At 35.3% G+C, this 9,060-nt stretch overlaps 1 protein-coding gene across 1 annotated transcript; it reads right to left on the bottom strand.

The window, feature by feature from the left end:
- Nucleotides 1-5,614: 5,614 nt before the first annotated feature.
- LOC143410786 (transport and Golgi organization protein 1 homolog) lies at nt 5,615-7,243 on the bottom strand. Its single transcript, XM_076871506.2, has 2 exons — nt 7,087-7,243; nt 5,615-6,076 (listed from the first exon to the last, which is right to left on the bottom strand). The coding sequence occupies exons 1-2, from the start codon at nt 7,241-7,243 to the stop codon at nt 5,763-5,765; spliced, it is 471 nt and encodes a 156-aa protein (XP_076727621.2). The 3' UTR covers nt 5,615-5,762.
- Between the last annotated feature and the right edge of the window lie 1,817 nt (nt 7,244-9,060).

Here is a 9,060-nt window from a genome sequence, read left to right as displayed (position 1 = left end):
AATCTCTTAGCCTGAGAATCTCCTCTCAGCTCTTTCCATGCCTCTTTAGGAACTGTAACCTTTGCAGTTTCTAGATTTTCTGTCTGTATATGTGAATGCTCATAAGCAGAAACTTATTTGTTTCTCCAGATCTGAATGGCATAGATTTAACTCCTGTGCAAGATACTCCTGTGGCTTCAAGAAAAGAAGATACATATGTTCATTTTAATGTGGACATTGAGCTCCAGAGGCATATTGAAAAATTAACCAAAGGTTTGTAATTATCAGTTACTGACTTCTTAAGGACTTCTTAAGGGCACTACTTATCTGGGTTTGTGTTGATAGTGTACTTAAAACAAGATCTTATGTCACATAGTTATGAATATTGACTTAAAGAAAGTCAAATCAACATTTTTTTTTAAATATGAGAATTAGCAGTTGCATTATCTAGTTGTGTAATAATGTGGTTAAATATTATTTGACAGGGAAGTATTTTTCATAATACAGAGTTAAGGAAGCAGGTTCTCTAATAATTACCTTAAGTCCTTTTAGGAACCTAATGATTACTTTCTAACAGTTAAGGAATTATTTTTTTTCTTTCAATAAGATGCATTGGGTAAAAAGATACTATAACTGGCAGTTAGTTTGTAAGAATATGGAAAGGACAATCTGGGCATGGTGGTTTCAGGAGGGAGAGAAATAAAATATCAAAGGAACTCTTTTAAATTTCTATTCTAATATAGGTGCTTATTGAAACCATTTTTATAGGTACTGCTGATACTTAAGTAACTTCTGTTTTTCTTGTGGTATTTAATATTTTATATTCTTTGGTAGTTTATGATTCTACCTGTGTACATAACTTACATTCTTGCTATACAATTTTGTTGTACTTTGTAGAATTAAATGATATGGAGAAATGTCACTCAGACATGGTAGATGAGCTTGGAGTGACAGCCACAGTGAGTTATCAACAGTTGTGTCATCAGACTGTTTGACACATGTTACTTTGTAAAATCATAGGCTTCTGGTGACACATAAGAAATGTGTGGTCTCTGGCTTATGTGGTTTGTTTTAATTCCTTAGGTGCAGCTATCTTCTTTGAATTCAAACACTACAAGCCTAAAAAAAGGTTTACCAGCACCAAGTGTTTTGCTTTCATGGAGATGGATGAGATTAAACCTGGGCCAATTGTAATAGAACTGTAAGTGATATACATAAAGGATTCATACTGTTCTAATGGTTACTAGTTCATGTTTCTTCTTAGTCCCTCTTATCTAGAATGTAACATTGGAGTAAATAAATCATCAAAGTATTTTAAACAATCATCTTTCTATTGTGGTTACAGATACAAGAAACCCACTGACTTTAAAAGAAAGAAATTGCAGTTATTGACCAAGAAACCACTTTATCTTCATCTACATCAAACTTTGCACAAGGAATGATTCTGACATGAGTAATGTGGAATTTCTGTGAATTTTACCACTCAGTACAAACCATCATAGCTCTGGGTAGCATATTCATCCTTCAGGAGGCAGGAAGTGAGCCGTACCTATAGGCCAGTGAGTCCATTGCAAAGCTGTACCACAGAACTAAAGTCCAGCACCTCATTGTTATGACTCCTTTGGATACAAGGTTTATTGTAGATTTTGAAACATGTTTTTACTTTTCTATTAATTGTGCAATTAATAGTCTTTTTCCTAATTTACCACTGTTCCTACCCTGCTTCCTGGAACAATACTGCTGTGGTACGTATGCTCATCTTCAAACTTTAAAATACAGCAATAAGAATGTGCTAGAGTTTACACATTTGCTCACTTTTGCTCCAATATGGTCTTTTGATTTGAATTAACTTCAAACTTTTGAATTGAAGTGGGTAGGATAGTACCAGATTGCTTTGAAAGGAAATTGAATCACTTATGGTCTGTCTTATAGGCTGTTCCTTAGAGCTGGCCTAAATTCACCCTCATCTGATAGTTCTACTTAGAAATAGTGTGCCTTGACCAGATCAATATCTTATATGGGAGTGCCCCCCAGATTGTAGCTGTGATTTTTTTCCAGATGACCAGATTGTTTTTCTGAAAGTGAGCATATTTTTAGTCATGTTGATTAGTTGTTCTACATCACATTGCTATTGTTTCTAGGGTTAACATTAATGATTCTAGGGTTAACATTAAAACCATCTCTCTCAGAATAATTACAAATTTTTGGGTGGGTTTAAATCATGTCATCTAAAAATAATTGAGTCAGATGCTAATGAGATACTGCAGGAACAACTGCTGTTTTTCTGACAACTGACTGTGAAACCTTAAAACCTGCATACCTTGTCTTTATAAAGTGATGAGTATGCAAAATCTGGAAAGATATTCTATTTTTTAATATAGGTAGATACAACTGCCATTTATTTCCTATTTAGATATATTGACATTCATATGAAAATATGCAGGTCATTAGCCTATTATAATTTCACCATTTACATTACTTTTAACTTAATGATGAGACATAAATAAAACTTTCATAGTACACAAGGTGGATATTTGATACACAGAACATAAAGATTTGTGAGGAGCTTTTTTGTGGGTTACATGTAGAACCCATGTATTTTAATATTCACTATTTCAAATGAACAATGCATGAAGGGAATGCAATACTTGGCCTATTTTTAAACTAGTGTAAACCCTAATCATACCATCTGTTTGCTTTTTAAAATGAATAACAGTAATTTTAGCCCTTGCACTTCAAGAGATCTCGTCTTTAATTTTTCAGTTGTCTGTTAGGTCAATTTTGTTTACTAGATGAATGTTAATAAAACTATATGAGCCTGAAAGAATTCTCAACCAAATTTAGTCTTTTCTTTCATCTGGATTGGGTTAATTTCACAAGTGCAAAAATAGTTCAGTCTACAGTAGTTTTAGGAAATGAAGAATTTGCCTTAATAAAATGTTCACTCAACTGAAACTCTGAGTAGTCAAAATTTCCAGACTGTAAACTTCTCAAGAGAAGGGCCTCATCTTCTCCATGTCATGTAAACTTTCCAAGGTGCTTGGCAGCACTCTGTACCCTGTGGAGTACTCAGTACCTTTTTGTTTGATGTTACTGATGTTGAAGTTGCTCCCTTAAAATCTATTATTAAAATGTAGCAAAACTGATACATTGTTCTTTCTGTTTTTTTATAGACTATAAAACATGTATATCAAAGTGATAATTTAAAAAAAAACAAACCTTTTTTTTTTTTTTGGTTGTAGATGGACACAGTACCTTTATATTTATATGTGGTGCTGAGGATCAAACCCAGTGCCTCACACGCAACCCCAGCCCCTCAAAGTGATAATTTATATAAAGAAACATTTAGCATCCTTCACATAAGAATGCTTTTTTTAAAACCTCTATTTATTTATGTGATGCTGAGGATTAAACCCAGGGCCTTGCCTGTGCTAGGCAAGTACTCTACCACTGAGCCACAACCCCAGCTGCCACCAAAGAATGGGGTTATATGAAAAAAAAGAGGATGCTTTCTATGAATGTCTTTCATCAGCATTAAACAAACTTAAATTGAACATTGTCATTAGCTTAGCTTTAATTCAGACCTGAATGACCAAACTTCCCCTGCCAAAAAAGGTGGTTTTATCTTGAAGCAATTAACACAAAACAATCTGTATCTCACAAATTAGTTGTTTAAATTTACTTTCTAGTGTGGGAGGGGATGAGTCACTGGACAATAATTACAACTATAGCAGTAGTACTTTCAGGTTGAAACACTACTGCTTCACAAATGAAATGATTTTAGTAACTAAACTCAAACACAATTTGCTGGAGAGGACTTCTAAAACTTTTGAGATACGAAAGTATAATTGAATCAAGGGACAGTATTCTCTCACAACCAGTATATGGGCAGCTACCTTGGGCTTTGCTACAGAAGTGGTACAATCAGATGGATGTAAGGAGAGGAAATTATGGGTGGGCTCAGAACTGCTCAGATAAACTACGTAGAATGCATTATAGCTTACTAATAGAATAAATACAAAAAAGGCATTAGAGGGAAAACTACTGTTGCTTTGAATAAAAAAATAAATCTGCCTTTCCTTGAAAATCTATCTTCCTAGCTGACATCACCTTTATTTAAATGCTATTTTAAAATTAGAAGTTATAGTAACTTCAGCATTGCCTTGTGTCCTGTAGAGGTTGAAAGATACATTCAAAATTGGTGTTTGTGACTTAAATTTTATTTTACATGGCTAAAAATGGCATAAGGTATTATATGGTTTTTCTCTTACACACAGCTGCTGCTTCTGATATTAAATGGAGGCTATGTAGATTGAATTCTTCCTAACGGACTCAAATTCTTTTTGATTCTGAGTCATCTTCAGAAGTTTAGAGATTTTGTTTCACAGAGATTTTGTTTCACACTGAAGCTTTTGCCCCTATTTTGAAAATACTTAGGGGACATAAAAAGAACAATGATATGTTCAAGGTTCCAACAATCCTATTACTTTCTAGAACTTGAAAGAATGGAAGAATATGGTCTAGCAGTAAACAAAAGTACCAGGCTTTTATAATTTTATTTAAATCTTAAACCTCTTAAAATGTACTGTTAAAATTGCTGTAATTAAAATTACAGCTCTGGAGAGCTAGTTCTTAGGAACATTGTTTTAAAGACAGTAGTTACAGATTCAGGACTTGCTTTAATTGATTTTTAAATAAAATATATTTGAGTATCTGTAAAAAATAAAAAAGAATTTAATTCAGCCCATAGTTGCTGATTAAGGACATTATAAGCCTTAGGGTTTCATTCATTCTTAGAGGATTATACTTTTCTAATTTTTTTATCATATTCCTTGAAAATCAGTGGCAAGGTATGGGAAAGAGAAGAGTGTGTGTGCACATTTTTTCTAAAAGAAATTTCCTTATTTTTTATAGACACAACATACCACCCAATATTTTATTGTTTTAATGCAATAATGGCAAAAGCAGTAGAACTTCAGGTCAAACAACTCTTGCTACTAATGTAAACTCATTCTCAGAAAACCATTCTCACATGGACAGTGGTTAGAAAAAAGTACATGAATGTGCTACAAAAATAGAGCCACAAGACTTCTCACAAGTAAAAGAAATTCCTCTGTATAAGTCCACAGTTGACCAAGGTCCAGCCTCCTTAACAGTGAGCAACAGGAAATATGCTGCCAAGTCACCATCTTCAGTTCTGAGAGTGAGTTTACATGCTTCCCCAATGGCACAAAGTCTCATGACGATCCAATGAATCAACAGACACTTGGGAAATATTAATAAACATTTTTTTATGAACTATTACAACAAAGAACTTCAGCAAGAAGGAAAATGAAGTTTATGATCTTTGAGTAAACATTTTTAGTGTAACAGTCTCTGCGACCAGATATTTAAAGAGAAAAATCAAGCTTATAAAACACCATTTCTCTGTTATCAACTGGAATACACTAAAAATAGGATACTGGAAATACATGTTCTTAAAGCATTTCCACAGGAAATGTCCATAATTATGACATTCTAAATCATTTAGCAATTGTATATGCTACATTAACTAAAACAAAGGTATTCCTTATTGCACATTTTAAAGTTGGAAGGATACTCTAGTTTAAGTGGGGGATATTTAGGGGGGAAATATTTTGGCTCCAAATGTATACTGCACCAAGGCAGCTTCATTCTAAAAACATAAACCATTTAAAATAAACTTTTATATTTTGAAGCCAATAATCCTTCAACACAATGAATAGTTCATAGTCCACTTTCTGACTAAGTGTCAGAGGTTAATTTTATGGGCCCTGTTTTAAGGCCTGTGAACAGCCCTCACTACTCTGAGAATCGGGTGTAGGTGGAGGTTCATCTTTAAAGCCTGAAGACATTAAGTCTTTTGCAGCAGGTGGTGGCCCATAGTCTTGGGGACCATGAGTTGGAGGTGGTAATGGGGCACCAGGAATGAAGTACTCTCTTGGGCCAAATGAGCCTAAAGGTCTAAATGGTGCAGGTCCTGGAAAAAAATCACGAGGGTCAAAAGGCAAATCCCATTGTCCAGGTGGAACACCTGGTGCATATTCTCTGAAGCCTATTGGTGGACGCATACTAGGACCTGGAAAATAAAAAGGAAGTTATGTAAATACCCAGAAATTTCTGAACTTGGGTGATTTCAAGTATGTTAATATAGTCTTTAATTTCTCCCAAGCCTAGAACATCAACTGGTGAACATCCTGACTTGCCAGATGAGGCAAACTGAAATGGAACAAGTTTAGGTTATAGCCTGGCCAACCAGCCATGAAGCAACATATTAAGGATTTAAACATGGCTCTACCTAGCTCCAGGCTTATCTTTTATCTTTCCCTACTATATAATTGCAGAATTATTTCTATCTCACAAGAGCTCCATTTATATTTGGAAGTACTATATTACCATGACAAGATGATAGATTATGAAATAAGAACTTTGCTACATCAAAGAAATTTTGATAAAAGGAAATCCCACTATTTATTACTGTATCCATTAAAAATTCATGAAGTATTTCAGCATGGACTTTACACATGCCATCAGAATCAAGGTGCATGCCCTCCTGGAAAAGGCCTTCCACAGCCACCTAATTAAATCAGCAACATTTATTAGGTCACTGTTAAATCCTCCTCTTTAACACTTCCCTCTGACTTTTCTCAAGGTAAGGAGGGTGTGACTTTTCCTTTTCTATATTCTATAACCTACTGCCTATGCTTCCATTATCGGTGATTACAAACTTTATGTTATAGGATTTTCATATCTGTGACAAAATTTTAAGTTATGGCATGTGTCTCATCCACCCTTTCATCTATTGCAGTGCATATCAACATATTTTCAACAAACATCTGCAGAAGTAATATTTCTGGCTTTTCTCTATATAGCCCCTTATCCTTGTCTATGAGATAGCTATTGCCTATCTCAGTATAAGATTATGTAGTGTCCCATATGTCCCAAAAAACTGGAGGAAAAGTTAAAATGTACTCAGCTGTATCCTTTCATTGTTAAGACCTGAGATAGCAACCAACCGTTTTAGCAAGCAATAGAAATGAAAGATGAATGTGATTTATAAGTCAATCACTACTGTTCAGATCATCATACCAAATGGTGGAGGAATTGGCCGAGACCCAAAAGGCCCACCGAGCTGAAATGGCAGTCCATACCAAAAGGGAGGTGGTGGAGGCCGTCCCATCGGGGGTTCCATAGGGGGGCCCATGAAGGGTACCCCTGAGAAAGGAGGGGGCCCTTTCATAGTCATATTAACCTGCAATTTAAGATTTGAAAGCAGTTAAAAGTTTTAAAATTCCTATGTATTAAGACAAAGTACCAACACCGATAAAAGCTAAAACCCAAAACAGGCACCTGTCCAGAGAACACCATCAGTGCAACAAAACTCTACTCACCCCTCCTGTGTATTCCCACTGACAGCTTACAGAAGTTAGAAGAATTCCACAAGAGGGAGCAGTTTGTTAGTGATTATATCTGCACAGGAAAGGGAAAGGCAAGAGGACTGGCAGAGGTTATTAACAGAGGTGATTTCTGACCAGTATGTCATGCTGTATTCACTACAACCTATTTCAAAGGGAGTCCCCCTCCTCCCCATCACTTCCCTTTCATCACAATAGCTCATTACTTCCATATTAAGAATGAACAGAATAAATGAAAAATACATTCTGTACCCATGTAAAAATAGCTACTATTCAGAGTATCTTCAGTAAGTCTTTCATAATTATTCAACCTCTGAGATCTTTAAGTAGACGGTCTTGTTTTAAATAAGAGGGAACAAAAGCAAATGGATTATGATAATTTGTTGAAGGCCACACTGCATATTAAAGGGTCTCAATCCCATGTTTGCCTCCAAGCCATGCTTTTCCCACCTCTACTCCTCTATAACAACGGGTCTTTGCTCTCTTTTAAATCCTCTACTACAAAGGGGTTTGGGGGTCTTATCTAAGCTGCCCTTAGATTGCTCCAGAGATGTATGTTCCTGGAATATGTATACACTGGAACTTGAGAAGTATTTTCCAACACATTGCTATATACACAAATTAGGAAGACAGGGCTTTAATATTTACTTTCATTTACTGTACACCATTTGAGATATTGATTTATCATTTCCTATGAGTAGTGAGTTTGAAACTAAACAATTAAAAATTTATTTTATTATAGAGCTGCAGAAGACCTACCAGATATAATAGCAACACAGTTACAAGAGAATGCACTTATGTGAACAAATGAGACCATTGCTTGGGACTGGCTCAAGAGGTCATTTCAGATTATCATTGTTGCACTGAAAGAGTATTTCACTTTCAGAAAATCTGATACCAATCTAATTCAAATCACTCAAAATAGGGTTTGCACAAATGGAGGAATTCTTAAATAGCATTCTTCCAAACAAAAATAAAAATGATGAATTATATAATTTATAATGAATTTACTTTGCCTTACAACATTCAACACAAAACACCATATAAAGTTAGAGTGATAACTTTTCACATTCTGTAGTTCATTATAGTTGTACACACTTAAGCCACATTTCCAAGGAGAAAAGTAAGCTCAATATTGCATGCAGTTTAAAGCAAACAAGATCAGTGTCATGCTCTGAATATCCTTCCCAGAAATGCACAGAATAAAACCCAATTCAGTTCTCAACCTCTAAGTACTTACTCCAACTGGATGCTCAGTTAAAGAAGTAATGGTTGAAACTGAGGGGGTCTCAGGTTCTTGGGGAACAGTTTGCTTTTTAAAAAACAAATGGGATAGTACAAATAGAACACAAAGAAGGATAAAGCAAAGAGCAAGTACTGTAGGAAAGCAACATGTTCCTGCACGACCACGTGATTCACAGTAACTACAGAACTTACCTTGCCCTCATCCGTCACCTTAGCTGGAGAAGAACTTTTGGAGCTGCTGTTCATGTGAGCTGGACCACATCCTGGGTCTGTTAGAGATCAAAGAATGGATTCAGACTTATTCTAACATGAAGAGAATAAAAATCCTGCATCCACAATTACAGATTCTTTGAAATTACTTGGTCTCTTTACCAGAGGCAACGGGTTTCCAAGATGCCTCAGA

Source organism: Callospermophilus lateralis, unplaced genomic scaffold, assembly GCF_048772815.1.
Source record: "Callospermophilus lateralis isolate mCalLat2 unplaced genomic scaffold, mCalLat2.hap1 Scaffold_91, whole genome shotgun sequence".
NCBI classification, from domain to species: Eukaryota; Metazoa; Chordata; class Mammalia; order Rodentia; family Sciuridae; genus Callospermophilus; species Callospermophilus lateralis.
Note: the sequence above shows the minus strand (reverse complement) of the source record. Positions and strands in the feature narration are given on the sequence as shown.

Excerpts from the sequence above, each read along its gene's own strand:
- LOC143410786 (XM_076871506.2), bottom strand. The coding sequence starts at position 7,243 with ATGACTATGAAAGGGCCCCCTCCTTTCTCAGGGGTACCCTTCATGGGC. Across the intron at positions 6,077-7,086 it reads GCCAATTCCTCCACCATTTG|GTCCTAGTATGCGTCCACCA; the intron begins GTATGATGATCT and ends TTTATTTTCCAG.